General features: G+C 39.4%; 1 protein-coding gene and 2 long non-coding RNA genes across 5 annotated transcripts in view; 2 read left to right on the top strand and 1 right to left on the bottom strand.

The window, feature by feature from the left end:
- The window catches only part of LOC126037817 (pituitary tumor-transforming gene 1 protein-interacting protein-like), a 32,345-nt gene extending 25,350 nt beyond the window's left edge, over positions 1-6,995 (top strand). For both annotated transcript variants that reach the window (XM_049798638.1, XM_049798637.1), the window contains one exon: positions 5,321-6,995. In XM_049798638.1, coding sequence (XP_049654595.1) covers positions 5,321-5,370 — 50 coding nt within the window. In that variant the 3' untranslated portion in view covers positions 5,371-6,995. The remainder of the gene's footprint in view (positions 1-5,320) is intronic.
- Positions 6,996-13,169: 6,174 nt separating this feature from the next.
- Positions 13,170-16,823, top strand: LOC126037822 (uncharacterized). Its single transcript, XR_007505822.1, has 3 exons — positions 13,170-14,069; positions 15,801-15,888; positions 16,737-16,823. It is a non-coding gene; the product is annotated as an uncharacterized LOC126037822 (long non-coding RNA).
- LOC126037820 (uncharacterized) overlaps positions 15,871-19,987 on the bottom strand; it is an 11,037-nt gene continuing 6,920 nt past the window's right edge. Inside the window, exons 1-3 of one of the 2 annotated variants that reach the window (XR_007505820.1) lie at positions 19,400-19,987; positions 18,994-19,284; positions 15,871-18,281 (exon numbers count right to left, since the gene is read on the bottom strand). The exon at positions 19,400-19,987 is cut by the window's right edge and continues 6,920 nt beyond it. This is a non-coding gene — a long non-coding RNA (uncharacterized LOC126037820). Of the gene's footprint in view, positions 18,282-18,993 lie in introns of both variants that reach the window. The other variant, XR_007505819.1, reaches the window with a different exon arrangement.

Genomic DNA, 19,987 nt, shown 5'->3' with positions numbered 1-19,987 from the left:
TGCTTAACTTTCAGACCTTTGCAGGATGCTTTGTTGGATCTTGTTGAGTTTCCTGAGGAATATAACTATAATTCTGTAACTCTGGAAAGCATATACCAAATTCAGCAAATCTTGCTTATAGCTATAGTATGCACACAGTCGTATGAGAGCAAGTGCCATTCTGCCTCCACTTGAAGCATGTTAGTCTATGAATGACTTAATTAGAAACAAGTTCATACATTCATTGTGTTAATGGAAGGCATACCCTCTTATAAGGAGTCAGGCATATTCATTTCTTCGTGCATTTTTTGCAGTGCAGTTTACCTGCAAAAGATTGTAATTCAACTATAAAACTTAAATTTCAATAGCAAGCTTCTATGTAACGTTTATTTATTGACATGCTTGCTTTATTGCATATACAAAGATGAATTTATATTATTGGATATATTGATCTGAGGCCTGGATTCTCATAACTCGTTTTTTTTCCTAAAGAAAAATATCTTACATGAATAGTTGGCAGATCCTGAAAGGATGTCTGTAATAGAGGAAAAATGAAAGACAAAATATATATAAATTCTGAAATCCCTAAATATTATTGCTGATGTATATAGTTTATATTCTGACAACATGTAGACAAATGATTGTCTTGCTATAACCTTGGGTCTTCTGTCTTCATTTTTCACTGTCTAGTAAATACATATGCTAGCATATTAAACATAATCTAGTAAAAATTGCTGCAAATAATTATGGAGACACTAGATTATTTTACTCTTACGCACTGCAGAGAGGATTCTCAGTTAAGTATGCATGGATGAGTGGCAGAATGACAATGACTTTGTTAATCTGACTCTGTAGATTAAAATGATCATGCCTGAAATTTCAGTATTTGGTTGGCTTTAAGGGAATGCCTTTTCCCATTTCATCCACTAGCTTTCCTTACCCCATTTAAATGGTAATTACACATTTATAATGCATTGCAGGTGTCACTCTAGCCATGGTCCTTTGGGAGCATTGGAAGCAATAGAGAGCTTTAGCAACCAGGAATACATGCTTTGAAGTGTTTTTGTTGCACAGTTTGATAGTATTTTTCATTTGCTCACGTATGAATGCAATATGATTACACAAATTACATGTTGACTGTTAGAAAATTTTAAAGTAGAATTCAGAGTACTTTGCGGCTTGTGTAGTATACAAAGGAACTACAATTTAATTGCTGCTGCATTTGCTGCTATTGTATGTTCAGTATAGCATTAGTGAGAAGCTGCTTTATTATTATTTCAGGATTTTGCCTGGTATTAGTGGAAGGATTCTTTCTCTTCTTTTATACAAAATTATTGCCTTTCATGATTTTGGGCTTCCACACCACTTGCTTCAGTTCTGCAAATGTTTTGATCAGCTAATTTAATGATATGTATTCCTATCTCCTTTATTTTATGTGAGATGTTGATTTTTATATTCAGTAGTTTATCACAGTAAATGTTCCTTCTGTTCTAGATAGGTACTTTGTCTCGACCTTCTTTAGTGTTCTGAATGCAAAGCAGGGAAACCTTGTATTGCTATACACTGTTAAGAATAGAGTTGTTAATCTGGGGGTTAAAAATAAAGAGGAAAAGTGTAATAAGGGGTGAAGACATCCAGCAAAGTAGTTGGTGGTTTTTTCTTTTTTCAGCGTATAGAGCCTCTTGTAAGTATTTCCCTTGCTAATTCTATTTTTGGGCCGTGCTGATGTGATGAGAGTCAGATCTCAATGAGTGAGAAGCTGTATAATTAGCATAGTATAAAACATAAATGAACATGCTGGAAAGAGTTATTAATTTCTTACAATTGCTTTGTTATTTCCTATGTATTAGGAGGCCTCATTATTTCATACAATCTAATGAAGGATACTTGACCACTATACCTTTCAAATTTTTGAGTATTTCTTGAATACTGCTAAGCAGGTCAAATATTAACCTCAAAATGAAGGTAAATAGAAGCAAGATGTTAGAAGTTCTTGTAAGTGTCCTGTGTTCAGTATTCAAGCTCAGCAGTAACATGTAATAGACTTAATTGTAAACAAGTCTCCTGAAGCTATGAACATCTAGCTTCTCTGAACCTGTAAGTGTAAATTAAAATTGGGTAGTCACTCTCATGTCAAATGGGAAATGGTTGAGAGAGACAACTCATGTCTGGTTCAAGGCAGCACACATGAGCTTTAGTTGAACCAGACATGCTATTCAATTCGCATAAGCTTGCAACTCCTCTGAGTGTCATGGCTAAGAGCAGCTGTGGCAGCTGACAGGAGTTTTTTGTTATGCCCTTTTTTTTTTTTGTATGTGTCTTTAGATTGGTTTTGTCCACTTACTTGAACCTGATACAACTGCTTCAGTAAGAACTGGTGCAAGTGATGAGCTGCCATCACTGCCATCCTCCCACTTAATGTAATCTTATGACATACTTAGAATGCTGAGGATAAAAGAAATTTAAACACTGAATGCAGATTTGAGAGCAAGACTGAGAGCAAGGTCTATCAGATGTTGTAACCTCTGTGGTTATCCTCATTTGGAAGGAGGACTTGCCATTTCTCTTGGAGTACCTTCTTGCCTGGGAGATGAATTTCTGAAGTCATGACCAATAATACACTGGGTTGACCCATAGTTCTTAAAGCCTGTTTAGTTTCAGTATTGTACAAATAAGATAGACCAGAGAACTTTAACTTCAACATACGAATGCCTGATTAGTTGTGATTATATCTGTTCGTACCTAAACATAATTCAGTAAAATTAAAGCAAGTACTGCTGGGAATGGCATTTGCAATGGCCAGTAAAAATGACACATTCACTTCAAATATGAGGACTAGTTATCTGAAATGGCTTTTGGTTGAGCATTTTGGGGCATGGGCAGATAAAAGTATATTTGCTCCTCAGAATGGCATAGGAGAAGTTTTATCAGGAGTCTTAGACCGTGCTCAGATTAATTTGAATTTGGCACTTCTGGATGTAGAACACTGTTTCTATTGGATTTCAGCTGTTCAAGCTGCAAGGGAGCAGTGTCTAGTGTTTTACTGTGCTACTTTCAGACCTGTGAAGGGTCAAGTATGTATCTTGAATGAAATATAAGAAAGACATAATAAACACTTGCCAGACTACCTAGAGAGAAGTATGCAACCTCAGTTAATTTTATTGGGGAATCTAGTATGACCTCTTGCCACTTTGTGGAAAACTTTTGAAGTTTGGTGCCTTGATTTCAAAGTGGAACTTGAGTGCAGGGAGTTTATGCAATGCCAATTGTAATAAAATTATGTTAATTTCTAGTACTGTTGCTAATTTTCTGTAAATGTTGTGTAGAGATGTGTTCTGGATTTGGAAGGGGTGAAATACAGAAGTACTGCCAAAATTTTTAATAATTGGACTACTTGGTTGTCTTTCAGGTAACTAAATATGTTAGGATCCATAGATCCTAGCTGCCAAAGTATTAACATGTCTGGAGGAAGGAGGGGGTGGTGGTCTGGAAATAAAGTAAATGTTTCTTCTCTGTATTTGGGTTGGGGTTATATTAATGCAGGAATGTTACCTGAAGGCACTCAAGGTTGAATGGTAGGCCAAGAATAAGAGCTTTTTTTATTGTGTGTTAGCTTACTCGTCAGCTAGAGTAGACTTAATGGACCCTACAACTCTTTGTTTAAATGCATGAAAGGTAAGATTAAAATTTAAATAGCTGCTTTCTGAAAGTTTAAAAATATAAACATTTCAAGATCTCAAAATATTGTAGATAACTCTTGACAATGCTGTCATGTAATTATATTCTTATTGCACAAATACTTAAAAGATTATTTTTTAAAGCAATTACAGAAAGGTAAGACGCCAGGTGCTATACTAGGTAAATAGACCATATTTTATGTTACCTGGCTGAAGCTTTATTAACTGTGACTGACTTACACCTTCTTTGGTGAGTAAGGGTCATTACATATGAGGGCTGGTTTTGATTTTAACTTTACAAATTGACTGCTTGTAATCTTGTAAATTTGAGTAGTTACAGAATTTTTCATACTTATTCCTTAATATTTGCTGTTCCCTATCAGGTAGGTAGTTGCGGTTACTGATAGAGTAATCAGCACTAAGCAGTTGTGCTTCTTGATCGACATCTTAAAATAACCTGGCAGTTCAAAAGAAGTACAACAACTGCAACAAGGTAGACAAAAGTATAGTCTTCCTTCAGTGCTATTAGTTTTTTGGCTTTCAGATAGAACAGTGAACGTTCAATATCTGTGCAGTTGCGTGTGGAAAAGAGGTATGGTATGAAAAGGTCTGAGGGGAGTTCTTACAAGATTTGGCAGTGACTAGCATAATCTTTCTCTTCTACTATTGGGAATCTGAACATTAACGAATTGGTGGTGTTTGGCTTAACTGTGTTCTGTTTCCATGCCTTAAACAAATGAGCTAGAGAAAAGTCCAGACTTGTGAAACATCAGTATAAAAATCTTGGGTAAAACAGCAGTAGTGTTTCTGTTTTCCACAACAAAAGGTCAACCTTTGGACTCTTACGAGACTCCTTTATTTTCAGTATGCACTTCTGCCTAGCCCAAATCTGGTGTGTGGTTTAAAGTCTCTTTGAAATAATTGCTGTGTGGAAGAGCAATTGCTCAACTAACCCTTAGCAGAAGATGATAATGCATATCCAGACACTCAGCATAATTGGATGGCTTTGCAATGCCTTTTGTGACAGTATTCTGCTAAAGTCATTAAGAATCTTCATGATGGAAACGTACTGGAACCTGGTTTCAGTGATGCTCTTGGTCTGGTCCCTGGAGGTTTTAGTGCATGTAGAAGTGATCTTCATTTGTTCTTAGAGAGTATTGTCCTGTTGCAGAAATACTGTAAGTGGCTGAATGTGACAGATGGCTGTGTATAATCGAAGTAGAACTAAGTCAAAGTAGCAGCACTTTACATCTTAAAAGGATGATGATCTTATAATAACTTGAATTTATAAACTGGCCAGTCTGAATCTGTTCTTTCTGAGCTATCTCTATGCTTAGATTTTTGTAGACTTGACTCTCTCAAAAATGCATTTTTGTAGAGTATACCTCATGAATCAGAAATGTTTTTTTTATAAGAATTTTTCAGAGAAATGTTCTTTCCCTGCTAAATGATGAAATACCTATTCATGATTATAGTCTGAGAAATAAGAGTGCTTAACACTTTCAATTTATTATTCTTGAGTGTTTGGGTAATAGAGCAACTATTACAAGAATTGCCTTTTGGTTTTGTTAAATGGAGTACCTATTACAGTGAGGTCAGTAACTCAAGGTTTTTATGTAATACTGGTAAGAAAATTATAAACGCAGTACTGTTTTGTTTTACAGGTCTTCTGCAGGATTGTGATAATCCATACAGCAGATTTGAGAACGAATAAAGATGAGCACCTTCCACTAGAGCTGTAACTCCAGAACACAGGAAGATACTTTGTTTTCATTTGCCCTTTGGGTTCTTTTTTACCCAAAGTGTTCCCCCACCCCCCCACCCCCCCAGTTGTAAAACTAGGAGTGGATAAAGACTTCATGAAATACCGGTTTCTGTCTTCTACCTATATAGAACTAATTTTTTTATAAATACTTTTGGTTGTTGAAATGTTTGCTGATTTTTTTTTTTCTTATGATAACATTTAAGTGTGAAATACTATCTTTCCTCTTCTTAAAACTGTGTTTTATTACATGATCTAGATGGCTAATAGTCACAGTCACCTGTTTGAATTCAGTCTTAACTGCCACTTAAAACAGTTGTTCCCATATTCCTAAAAAAAAATATTTTTCTCTACTGTATTTTTTTTTTATAAAAATAAAAGGCAACATGGAAGCACAGCTTCACACACAGCAGAAATAGCTGATGTTGGTATTGATGAGAAAATACACCAGGCACATTCTTATGTACTACCATCATGTGAGAACTGGGTGGATTTTTTTTCCCTCTGGAAAAAGATCTTCAGGAGTATAACGTCTAAGGGCTGAGAGGGGAGCATATTTGAATAATTCAACTTAGTTGTGGAAATGTTAATATGTACTTTGGTTATATCACTGATGTGAAAAAGAAACTACTTCAGTTAGCAAAATGGGAAGAAAGTAATTCTTTAAATACAGTTATGTGTGCCTGAATTTAAGAAGAAACATCAGTCTGCGTCAACACTTTCTGCTGTAAGCTTAAAGTATAATTTTAAAAAAGGAAAGAAAGAAAAAAAAGCCGAAATTCTGCAGTTTATCAGGGTTGACCCTGGTCAGCAGCTAAGCCCCACCCAGCTGCTTGCTCCCTCCATCCCTGCAGTGGGATGAGGGAGAGAATGAGAACAGCAAAAGCGAGAAAACTTTTGGGTTGAGATAAAGGCAGTTTAAGTGAGGAAAAGGAGGGTAGGAGGAACAAGTCATGCAAAGGCAATCACCACCTCCCAGAAGTAGACCTCTGCCCACCCTCCCCCTCAGTTTTTGTTGCTGAGCATGATGTTGTATGGCTTGAATATCCCTTTGGTCAATTCTGGCCCACTGTCCTAACTGCGTCCTCTGCCAGCTTCTTGCCACCCCTGGCCTACTTGCTGGAGCAGGCAGAGTGGGGAAAAATTAAACCTTGATGCTGTGCAAGCAATGCTCAGCAAAAGCCAAAGTACTGGTGTGTTATCAGCACGGTTCTAGCCACAAATCCAAAGCAAAGCACTATATGGGCTGCTATGAAGAAAGTTACTTCCATTCCAGCCAGACCCAGTACAGTAAGAAAGCAGTATTTTCTTAACCTTTTATTGTTGTTCTGATATTTCCATAGTGTGATTTATTTTCTGTTTTTCTTTTTGTGGAGGTATTTCACTGAGCATTTTTACTAGTGTACCAGTAACAGGCAAAGAGCTCTTCTCCCCGAGTCTAATGCAAGTTCCCATTTATTCTGTACAGTTTAAATAAACTCCCTTGCTGTATATTATCCATTAAACAATTGTACAATATTGAAGATGTTCATGTTATTTTTATCAATGTTCCTAAAATAAAAACTTTAACATCTTTAGTATAGTTATACTTAGTTCTGGTTTTCTATACAGTTTCAAATTAACTTGGTTTAAAAGAAGTGATCGAGCATGAGTTTGGGAGAAGGGAGAGGATGCGTTTTCACTTTTGCTGTTTTTCTAACAGAAGAATAAAATCTTAACAGCACATAGATGTGGTGGGAGTTAAATCTTGCTTGTGGGTGATGAGGTGAATTACCATTCCTTCCAGTGCAAAAGAACCTGCCTTTACTTAGGCCTTAGTAACTATCACTGATTTTGGTACAGTGTTCACTTCCATTCCTTCTGTGTTCTTACCTCTAAACAGTTTCTTTGTATACGGTTTCCCAGGAATTCATATAAAAATGTCAGCTGTTGTCAAGTCTGAAGTATTATTCAAATGGCTGTCTTTCAAAGAATGATGGCCTGTGATAAGAGTTGATAGTGTGGAAATAAAACATGCTGATGGTTTTCCCTGGAGATAACTTTTGCAAAAATGATGAAGGTCTGCCTGCTGTCTCATGACCCAAGTAGTGACATTCCTGACTTAATAGAAAAGCATTTTTCTTCAGCACCTGCTACAGTATATGAAAGGGCTGTCATGTATTCTAACAAAAGGGGGAGGAGGGACAACCTTTCTTACAATTTCAAAGATAGTAAAGTACTTAGAGAACCAAAATATTTTGAGAATATGGAATGGGTGCTGCATTGCTGGCGTATAGCTGTGTTACATTTAAAGAGAAGGTTGAGTGAAATCTGTGCAAACTTCTACACCGTGTTAGCTTGTCATTCCTAAGCCACGGCTGCAGGCATCAAAAGTCAAATTTGTCTTAACCAGACTTACCATATACTAAGCCTTAACTTTACAGTGTAGGCTATAAATTATACAAAATATCAAGCTGGACATCTAATACTGTATAATTTTGCTTACACAGTTAAAGACAAGACAACTAATTTAATGAGACCATTGAAGACAGCAGCCTTAAAGCTTAATAGAAAAAGCAAAAATCCCCAAACAATCACCAGACTTTTCAGATTATTTAACCTTTTTTTGCTGTGTTCATTGTAGCAATTAATTTGGATGGAAAATATCCTTATTTCAGTATATTAATTGCAGCCTTCTTTGCTTTCCTGTATGTCAGTATTTCCTACTTTTACAGAAGTATTGGATTTGGCTTATCAATACAAACGTTGCTAGTCTTGGTATTTCAGTGTAGCCACAAGTAATTGGGAGAATAGCTGTAGAAAGAGGTAAGGTTGTATCTTTGGTTCTCGGGTGTGTGAACAAAGGCATTTATCATTTTCAATATGGGCTTCCCCTCCTCCACGCTTTTTCAACAAAAGAGATAGAAGGGATGCAACATACAAACAAAATGAAAGTAGGGAAACAGCATAACCCTAAGTCCGAGAGCTGCAGTATCTCTGCTAATCATCTGTTTTTCTCAGACTTCCCTTTCCTTCACGCTCTATTCTCTCTTTCCTCTATCTTTACGCTTTTTATTTTAGTGGGTTTTGCTTGTTAATTTTTAGTAGTGAAGTCATTACTATCTGAAAAGAAGAGCAATTCTGGAAATGGAAAAAGTTAAAATGTGTGTTTATCTTTCCATAGAACAGAACTTTCAGTACTGAAAACTCAAGTGGGTCAGCTTTAAGAGTAATGTTGCTGGGTGTAATTTATTTATGTAAAGAGAATTTAGTAGATTGAAGCATGCTGTTTTAACTTCTCTTCATGCAGGAACATACTTTTTGCCACTTCTGAAATCTTGGATTTGATGGTGAGTCCATTAAGTTGTCTATACTGGGTCTTGTTTAACTGCTATTTCATTATTAAGTAGGCATATGGAAATAATTTTGAAAACAAGTCAATCTTCTGTTTGTTGGGGTTTTTCTTACAGTATCTTTGTTTCAGACCCCCCTATGCAGTTTTCATCACCTATCCTTAAAAAAAAATCAGTGTGGCAAACTGCAGTTTCTTATTGTGCCAAGTACGTGCCTGAGGAGTGGCTCTGAACTGCATGCCAGTATCTCGTTGCCCTAGGATGCCCCTAGCTGAACTGCTGAACATGCAGTTCTCTAGAGTTTTAGTTGGTCCAGAAAGAAGTGGGAGAGAATTGGCTAGCGTGCTCTTCTTCCTGTCTTTCTTCTGAGTGTCAGGGGCCAAACATGAACAGACTGAAAAGGAAAAAAGACATTTTGAGAGGAAATGATCAGGGCGGGAGTGGTGAAGTCAGTAGTCTGGGGAGACGGTGACATTGGCAGGAACTGCACATGGCTGTGCCCCTAATTCCTGCTTGTCTCTGGGCTTGATCACCTTTGGTTTTGGGGCTCTAATTGGCCAGCATCTCTGACTGCCTTGGGCTTCAGAGCGTGAATTGGGGAGGTTATGTGGTTAGAGGCTTTTCAAGGCTCACATGTGCTCTGATCTTTCCTAAGACAGCAGGGCCAAGCTTGCTGTCAATTGACTGATTTATCCATTCTGTTGGCCTGGTCCTAGAACAGCCACTTGGAGGACAGAGAGGAGGGAACGCTTGTCAAAGTAGGTAGAGCGGCATTTCGTGATTGAAGTATCGTTATCTCCAGAATATTCCTAAAGCCAGGTTTTTGCTTGGTGTCACTTGACAGAATCCTCCGAGGCCGTTCCCCAAATGCTGCCTCATCCAAAACTTGAAAGGATCACGATTCTGATACCTTCAAACAAAATCCAAAACATATAGATCCTTCATTTATTTTAATGGCTTCACATAGTTTATATTCAGTCTCTGGCTGAACAAACACATGTAGTCTTTGTTGTGGCATCATTAAGGCTTTGGACTTGGCATGAGAGGATCAAATATTTAAATGTTTAGAAGTGTGTGTTGGCTCTCAAGCCCAGAGTTCTATGTTGTCAACTCCATGGCATCTTCACGTCTAGGTCTTCTTGCCACGTATCTCTGGTTATGTGTGAGTTCAATTGCTTTTGACCTCAACAACACACTTTAGTTACCAAAACCCCAATCTCTGCTTTCTTTTATGATGCTGAGTTCCTACAACAGATATTAAATGTCAGAGATGAGAACAAAGTTCTTTGTTTCACTCTGACACTTTGTTGCTTCTTTAAGCCACAGTGAAGTGGTAAAGGCTTGGCAATGTGTCAGCAGTGAATGAATCAAACCATCCATGAATGGGAGTTGTGAAGGGAGACGAAAGGGAATACTTAGTGGGGAAACAATAGAGCAGTGACCAAAAAAAGGTGTTCTCTTTTCCACATCTTTGAGATTTGCTTTTTGTTACATCCTCTCATCTTAAATAGAAATCAAAATACCCAGCTACATTATATTGCCATATCAAACATTCCTAGGTTGATTCACTTGCTGTATCAATAACCAGACTTACTGTTTATAGGAAGACTGGCTGAAAATCACAAACTTTCCTGATGCATCTTACATAGTTTACAAAGAAACTATTTAGTGGTGTCTTAATGTCAGTTTCCGCAAAGCAGGAAGGGCAGAAGGTAAGTCTAGACCTAGAGAAAACTGCTGATGGATTTCAGCAGCTTAACAAGTTTATCAATCTTCTGACTGAATGTCTTGACCATCAGTATGTATTATTAATCAAATGGAGTGACTTTTCTCTTGCTGATAGAGCAATTGCTTCTAAACAAGAAAAAGTAATAGAGGGCAGAGTTTTTGAGCTGTCACTTTGAGTCAAGCGCTTGCGTGGCAGATAAATGGGTAATAGAGTAAGCAAAGTCACTTTGAGAACCATGTAAGCTTGAATCTGTTTGTGTATTAACATGATGAAGTAAGATGCAGGATGAAGATAAAGTTATTTGCAGTCGGTCCAGAGACGTGGGTGTTTTCTTTTTTTTTTAACTTTGACCTTCAGTCCAATCTGTGCAGGGAGCTGTCAGGTAGCAGCACAGCAAAAAGGTTTAGGAAATGTTTAATTACCCCAAGTTGAGGTGGATTTTAGTAGCACTGTTTCTGTCACAGTTCCTGAGCTAACTAATCTCTGACCTGCATCTCAAGGGCAACCTTTCTTATACCCCTACTTTTCGCCTGGCTTGAAATAGAATCAGGCACTTGGTGATCTCAGACCAGCCCTAGTTACTGATTTCCCATGCATTAATTCGGGAATCATCACCACCACCACCACCACCCCCCTTTGCCCTCATGGAGAATGTCCTTCAAGCTCCGATTACTTCTTTTCATTTCTTTTTTCCTTTGTATGAACTTGGCACTTCTTATAACCAGATACCTCTTAACTCCTCAGCCCTGGCAAAACAGGGTTTGCAACTTTTCAAGGTGGTAATCTCCAAGGTGACAATTTTGCCTATTGCATTGGAGAAATACCAAAGTTTTCTGTAATGCTGCAGTCGTCTTCCTCTATGTTCTTGAAGTTCCACTAATCCGGATCACTAGAGTGTTTTAAGATCAGTTAAGCACTAGACAAAGGAGATTGGTATGGAAGAGAGTCAGCATGGCATCTGCAAAGGGAAATCCTGTCTGCCTGACCTCCTGGGTTCTAGGAGGGTAAAATCCATTTAGTGAGTATGATACAACTGGATTTTCAAAAAGTCTTTGACAGTATTGCACACCAGGGGTTACTGAAGAACCAAATTTGTCTGAAAGCTTGTTAAATGATAGAAAGCATATAATTTTTCAGAATGGAAAAGATGAGCTGTTGGGTGCTCCAGGGATAGGTGCTAGGACTCATCTTCGTCAGCATGGTGGTGACCTAGAGAAGGGGGTGTGCAGTGAGATCTCCAAGTCTGCTGATGGTAATGCAGGACCAGTTGTGTGACAAAGTCTGACAAGACCTCATAAAGCAGAGTAGGTGGGCAGATGAGCCTCAGTTGTAGACAAATGTGAAGTAATGCTGCTGAGGAAAAATACTATGCTTATGCGATGCTGAACTTGGAAATGGCACCTGCAACTCAGGAGAAACCTCTGTGAGTTATCGCTGACAAGTCTCTGAAATCATATGGTGGCCAAAAAACCCCTAACAGAATACTGTCAGGAAGGGCATGAAGGGGTGTCAGTTTGTTGTTACATGAAACTTTGCTTTGTGACGAGACCCTAAAGGGCTCTAGCTCTCCAGAGAGACTGAGGAGAGAGAGAGATGAGTGAGGTTTACTGAAATCAAGGTGGTAGATAAGGTGAGCGCAGAACTGTAATCCCACACTACCAGAACTAGGATACACTCAATGAAACTAGTAGGAGATCGGTTTAAAACAGGTAAAGTCCTTCTGGAGCTAACTGCTGCAGGGCTACAGAGACAAACATTGTCTGAAGGTTCAAAACTGAATTATACAAACTCATGGACAGCTAGTCGTCTTTAGTGAAAGAGTTACTAAAAGGACTTTGTGGGCTGTATGACATCATTAATAAAACTGTGGATGAGGGACGGTTTGAGAGGAATGGACTGCAGAGTTTGCATTTTCTCTCTGAAAAGCAATTCCTTTTGCCCCTGACTTCTAATGAATTTTCTTTACAAACACTGAGCTTGTAAAGCTCATGCTTTAAAAAGCATGTTTTGTGGCAGAGCTGAAACTGATGCAACCGATCAGTGGAGTGCTTTGATGCTTTATTTGAACAGCACGTGGCCAGGGCCAGCAGGACAAAGGCTGCCCTCTGCCTCAGCTCAGTTTTGGGATGCAGGTTGCTGGTGCAGCTATGCTTCTTTCATTGAAGTTACAAAGCGAGAGAAAGCCCATGGGCATCTGCATGGCACCGTTTTGTCCTGGTTGCATTTCTGGGCAAACTGGTGAAGAGATGGCTCACTCATGCCTCCACACAGATGCAATACCGTGTGCAAAGTGGGCTCCTGCCAGAGCTTGTGGTCTGGAAAAGTATTTCCATCCTTTAGTACTCAGCAGTGGAGATCAGGTGCTGTGGATTCAGAGGGACAACTTTCTGAGTTTCAGACTTCATTGTCTCAGTTATGTCACTCAGCTTTCCTCAAGGGTGATTGTTTGTCTGATGGAGTTTTTGCAACGATCCAACTGTCAGCCCAGCAGTGTCAGCCTCCCAAATGTCTCCGGGCAAGAGGAATACTGGCCAAAGGGACCATTGATCTGACCCAGGAGAGAATTTCTTGTATTTTCAAGGCTGCTTCCCACTGCTCTTGTCCAAAGCCATTTGTGTAAGAGTTGCAGATGATCCCTTCCACCATGCAGACGACCAGAGCTAATCTTAGTTTACGCATGTCAGAATAACACCAACTGGTGAGAAACTCTTCAGAGAGCAGGAGTCAGTGGCTGAGATCAGGGAGCATTCTGCAAAACATAGACGACTTCATAATCTGCTGTAACACCTACCTTTTTTCCTGCATCATCTTCCTGTTCCCTGTTTGTCACTTATTGCATCTGTTTATTTGCTTGCTTGCCTATCTAATAATCAGAGCCTTGAAGTCCTTCCTGCTGCTGCAAGGACCTCTTATCTCCCATTTATGCTGAAAGTTTGCTTCAGGTCTTGAGAAATCTCCCATCACTATGTACTCTGATATCTTCAGCCTTTACTTTTTAAGACATAAGTAATCCTTTCAGTTGTGCTGAGCTTGAATTTTCTGCCATGTGTGTTCAAGAATTTCATCTCTCTATATATTATGCCATTGAAGTCTACAAGTTGTGGTCTTCCACCTCTACTGTTCTTCCATGGTGTTTCACAGATATCTCAGAGATGAGAGACATCTTTTAAGACTGGGCCATGTTCACATGGTGTCATGCGTATTTCTGCACTCTTGTCATATATAACACGGCATGCAGCTTGCCCCATGATACATAGCTTACTTTTTCCTGGTGAGAAAAGAGGCAGAGGACTGTGTAGTGACTAGGTTTGATGTCCAGTAAACTCTGCTTCTAGTATGCATCTCTAAAGCACGTAGTGAAGCTGAGGCACTGCTTTTAAATTCCTGGGAGTTAGCACTGGTCCTACATTTGAGGTCCTGTTTCTGTGGAGGGTTGAAAACCAAATTGCTCAGCAGTGAGGCCAACGGCAGAGACCATGCTGGAAACCACTGAGCTCACGGGACTTGAGTCCATGGAGACGGGGCCAGAAGAACTAACGTGTGTGAGGAGCTCTGCTGGGACACGGCAGCAAAGGAATCTAGCAGACACGGTAACCAAAATCAAGCGTCTCACTATTTTCAGAGATTTCAGTTTCGCTATGCACTTTTCTCTTTATTCATTAATAGTATTAGAGGCACTTTCAGAAATCCCCTATCAGGACTAATTTCTTACTTCTTAATGTGCTGTTACACATATGGTAATGGGAGCTTTATACCTGAATAACACAGAATAAAAACATTTGGGAAAATATTTTTTTTAAAAAGAGACTAAGCATCTATACTGGGGTACTAAAGTCATGACTAGCTGTATGCTCTGATTAGCCTCTGCTTCTGCTGAAACACACACTTCATTTTAGTGCTCAGCTTGGTCCTGGAAATTAAGCTGATTCACAGGAGACCAAAACTGGGTGTAGGTTGATATGGTGAATTTGAGTCGGTGGGATCAGCTGGACTACGACTTCTAAGGGACAAATACCTCCCATATACCCAAATTATGAAGGTGCTTAGGACCCAAGCTAATTTCCAATGTGCCTGTTACCAGAACTGGATTGTTACTGCCACTCCCATCTGTAAGGAAAACAAATGGATCAACATAGGAATATCTGCATAAGGCAGAACTCCTCAGCCATGATCACTGTTGTCTTTATTAAACATCCATGTTCTAGGAATATTGGAAGCACCAACTTCAACACTGTAACGTGCTTGACGTTGCCAAAATATGTTAATAAATTGTCCCCTACAGCTTATCACACATACATATGGACATCTATGTCATATTAAGATGGTGTTTAAGGCTCAAACATGGGGCCACAAAACTGACAGAGGAGAGCATTCAAGGCTGTCTTGGTACTGAGCTAGTCCCCTCAACAAATGTAAAATATGGTGGCTAGCCAAAGCTACCCAGGCTGATGATATTCCCAAACTGGCAATAAAATGGTTGGATGCAGAAAATCCTCTAGCACAAGGGTTTTTTTGCCTCTCGAAAAGAGAAGAGTAAGAAATAGTATAAACCTCTGTTCTTTGCGGGGCTTTGGAGAAGTCCTTTTTCAGTGGGTTGATTTCCTGAGACCAGCTGTACTTTGTTCAGGGGCTTTGCTCTGGGCTGTGACACACTCTGCCAGCCATGCCGAATTCTTAACTCTGGATTTCATCACTGTGTGTATGTAAAAATGTCACTCTCCTTTTAGCTCATTTCTTTTCACATAACTTGCAATAGTTGCAGTTACCCACCCCGTATTTCTACAAGTGGCATGAAAACCCTAATCACCCAATTAGAATGTGTAATGATATTGTAAAAATCCCTATTAAACTGAGCAAAGGAATATTTAAAAAAGCTTTTAATAGTAGTCAGTAGACATGATAGTAGAAGAGGGAGGATAGATACATGAGGTTTATTACACGCAGATAAGATGGTACTTTCTAAATTGAACTTCAAAGGACTATGCCCAGTTTATTAATGTAATTACTTATATGAAAAATTATCAGAATATAATGAATAAATTAAAAATGTTATCTATACAGTATGTTATCAGTCTAGTTCTAGGACTGGAGTTAAAAAGAACACAAAGAATTGCAAGAATTTAGGCTCTCACTTATTTTCACATTCACATGTCATTTAAAATACTTCTAGACCCTTTGTTAAAGTGTGTTATAAATCAGATTTAGATAATGGAAGATAGAAATCTCTTTGCTTTCATCTGGAAGAATACACAAATTCAGTAATGTTTTTAGACCTATATTGCTGGATTTGGCAACTTACGTGCTGTATTCCTCTCCCTCAGAGAATAAATCAAGAGTTTAGAAGCTATTTGAGGGGGGAAGGTAAACAAACGAAACCCTTTGACTCCTTTCACTTGCCTACACTTCCAGGTAAGTGTTACCATGTGTTAACCTTGAGACGGTGTTCGGCTTTTGCCACTTGCTATATTGTTTTGTCTTAAACTATTCTAAGTTTATTAGCATGCCTACTAGTAACAAGCGTGCCCTGGCTGGGCCGCCCTCCTTCTGCGTCTGCCCCGTGTCAGCAGCAGAAGAGGGGAAGGCCATGTGGTACATTAGTGCAGAGCCTTCATCTGGCTGGAAATTAATCGCTTTGGGGGGGTGGGGGCGGGTGTTAATTTCCAGTGGGGTCAGTTCCCTGGAGCGGCTCATTGAGCAGGCACACCAGCCGCAGTGCCAGCTGGGGGGGGGACCGGAGCGTGCAGCTGTGCAAGGTGGAGCTGCAGCTGCCTGCGTGTTGCTTGGCTTCACTACCTGGGGGGCTAGGCCATTTGAAGAAAAGCACAGTGCCGGTTTAATTTTAATTCGCGGAGCAAGGATTTTCCTTCAAAAGAAAAGATTTTTTAACTTTGGAAAACATGAATATATAAACTCTGCAAATATACATAAATATATCAGTCAGAGAAGCTATTTAAGGCCCCGAGGCTAGACACCACTTAATCTGGTGATCAGACAGTCCTATGATGGACTTGGATCTTGGATATGATGGAGTTGTTCTACAGTGTTGGTTCTAATCATTGCATTGGTTATTACTTTTCTTGAATGAGTATCACAAGGGAACTGTCATCTGAAGGAGTACATAATTAGATTAGGATGTGAAGCAAAAAAAGGAGCCACAAACCTAGCTATGTCTTTTATTACAAATTTCCTTCCTGACATTCTTTTCAGTACACCAAATTGATTAAAAAGATTTTAATTTTTTTCCTTTTGTCTCCTAGTTGCATCACCTGATGAATTCTTAGTCTAAACTACAGATACATGACTTCAGCCAAATTAAAAGACATACAAAAATATACTTAATGAAGGAGCATACTGAAGCATCAAGGAGCATAACTCGGGAATTGGGATCTGCAGCAAGAAACAAAGTATTTGGTATCTTTTTAATTCATTTTGAACACAGTAAAGTAAGACTTCAAGTTATTCTCAGAAGTTCTATGACACAGAACTGTGCTCATTTACTTAATATGAAAGCTGCTCAGCTGGACAGAAGGCTAGATGCAGCCTGAGCTGTTTGTCATTACTGGGACCAATCTTCTTGTTGACATCAAACACTGATCATGAATCATAACAGCTGAATTCTGTGTTTGAAAAGATAGATGATCTTTGGGCAACACTGCACCACAGAAAGCCCGGCTAGGTCACTGGCTATCACCTTCCAAGGCCAACTTCTAATCCTCGGTGAAAAAGGTGAAAAAAAAAAAGAGAGCGATGCTGTGGAATCATCCTGTTTCTAGTAAGCAATCAAAAAAGCACGTTTAGACATCACCACCTGAAACTGAACTTGATTAACTGAGAAAAAATGCCCATCTCTGTACAATAGCTGGAGCTGCAGAATCCGATGAATCTTCTGAGAGCAGCAGGAGGTCTGCGTGGTTGCTGTGCCTTGGAGCACACTGGAGAAGGGTCTGGCTTGTAGCAATGGTTGGGCACTACAATGCTGCTGGTTTGAGAGTCTGACATGATTAACAACCTAGAGAGAGCCAGCACCAGGAGTATCTCTGTCATGCAGTAAACAAATAGCGAGAAGTTACCCGAGAGGTATATATCACTGCTGAGGAGTTCTTTTCTTCACTCTGATGCAGCTGACTGTTTGCAGCTGAGGATGTCTTCCTGTTCGTTGAAGGACCGTGACTTTCACCTCATAATCTGTTTTATCCTGAAGAATATCCAGAATATACTCCCTTCTCTTCTGCTTGATAGTCTTTTTTCTCTGCTGTTGCTGTAGTACGAAGGAGTTTTTCGTGAGGACATGGGTTATTCTGATGTACTGGCTTTCCATGTTTCCTCCTCTTGTTCTCACTAGCAATTGAGAAATGGAGTGTTAATTTTTCACACAATATAAGGTTCTTCTATGGAAAAGTAGCTATCTATGAGCCAAAGGAACTAGGTGAAAAGGTGGGTCTAAGGCAATAGAGATTTTGTTTCATTTAATTGGGGTAGAGGAGTGAGGGCTTAGTGTCACCTCCTTTGGGATGCTTGGAGCACAACATGCAATTATAAGAGCCTTGTTTTGTGAACTCAGGAAGCTGGAATTATCAGGGGCTTTCCTTAGGACTGTATAACCCACAAACTTCTTTTCTGAAAGACATTTTTCTTAGCAGGGACTCTGTCAAGTGAAGCTTTCACCAGAAAAAATTACCTTGCAGGGAATTTGTCTTGCGAATTGCTCGTCAGGGACCTTTTCCCCTGGGTATATGCACTTATTTGTATTATGTATCACTTTTTATAAATCTTAGAGATACGTCCGTTCTGGATGATCATAACTGCAAGAGGAATTTCAGAAATATTGTATATACTTTAGCCAGTAATGTGGGTTGACTTACTTTCTAAATTCTTACTATATGAAACTGAATCACACTGAAAGTCCTGTCCATTTTATCACATTTTATAGGTGACTCCTTATAAAGGAGAAACATAAAATACAAATTCTGGAAAGTTCCATAGAAGTAAATCAAGTCCTGCTAGAGTACCTTGCAACTGATGAATTTTTCTTTTATAAACTCAGAAATAAAAATGGGAATTAGTCCTGAATCACCTACTTCTTTTCATCAATTAGATAAAAAGTTTAGGTACTTAATTTCAAACTCCAGGTTAGCTGACATGAATGTATACTAGGCTTGAACTCTGTGGTTTTTAAATTTGATCTTTAAATTCCCAGTAAGATAAATAATCAAAAGTTATAAACTTTGAATAAAGTTAGTTGCAATATTGCATGTGTTTTGGGAACAATTCATTACTAATGCAAGCAGACGTATCTTGTAAGAATCCACGTTTACATATAGGCCAGCAAAAATAATGAATTTGATAGGTCAGCAAGGTACCAGGACCTCTTGGTATCACTGAATTCTGAAGCTGCCGTGCAATTCTGGCTAGCAGCTTTGCAGGGATGACTCACAGGTCTTCCTCTCTGTGCCAGACTGACTTCCTTCTGCACAGATCTTGACCCACTTCTCTGTGAACTCTTGTGCGTCTCACCTAATCATCCCAGCCTGCTGCCTTCCTCTTCACGTCGTCTTCTCACCCAACTCTCTCTGACTTGCCTCCTTGCCTCCAGCTCTGGTACCTCACTTTGAGAGCACTCCCTCCACCCAGCACGGCTCCACAGCATCCGTTCACGATCCTATGCTTTCATCGCCTATGCAGAGCTGTATGTTTTAAGAGGTTCTTCCAAGAGGCAGCGGGATCTCAGTGGGGACTGTTGCTGCGCAGTACTAGTTAGCCAGTCCTCAGGCAACGGATGAAATGGACTCCAGATAGCACAGGCTACTAGGAGTGAAACGAACAAAGACGCCATTAAATCTAATGCACAGGTTCTCTGCTGTGACTCGTTTCTTGCTAGTTTGTATGAAAGACACTTCATTAAAAAAACCTGTATTCTCACCTGGCTTATAGGTCAGCCACCTCGAGTTTTTACAGCACTGTCCTGACAAGACTGTCACAAGTGCCATAATTAGTTGGTATGCCTGGAGTTGGTCACAAATTTAATACAGTAATCTGGGCTTTTCTCCTCCTAATTTTGCAGGAGGTCTCACCTTTTAGCATTTACTCCACGCATTATTTTAAAAAATACCAAGGGAATTGTCACATCTTATTTTTCACAAAGGTCCAGGCTCTTTAAATCTGGCAGCTCCTTCTTGTCCAGTGTGGCTTTTCCTCTTCCTCCATGCAGCTAAAACCCTCTTTATCTCACAGGTTGGCTGCCACAAGCTCCTAGCCTTCAGTTTTCACAAAGGTTCTTTATCCTGCTTCCAAACCCTGTTTTATAGGTCATCTTTCCAGCTTATCATCCTGAGTATTTCTTTCCCACCTTGTTTCTTTCTGCTGCATCTCCATTTTCTGCTGCATTAAAAACCTCTGCCTTTTCTTTCCTTTTAAAACTCCTAATTACAGAAATCCATGCACTTCTTAAGTTCTGCTGTGGCACCAACCCCTGCCTCTAATTAGTGTTGCCAGCTCCTTTGCAGTTGAA

Source organism: Accipiter gentilis, chromosome 4 (genome assembly GCF_929443795.1).
Source record: "Accipiter gentilis chromosome 4, bAccGen1.1, whole genome shotgun sequence".
NCBI classification, from domain to species: domain Eukaryota; kingdom Metazoa; phylum Chordata; class Aves; order Accipitriformes; family Accipitridae; genus Astur; species Astur gentilis.
This window is presented reverse-complemented; position numbering and strand designations above follow the sequence as displayed.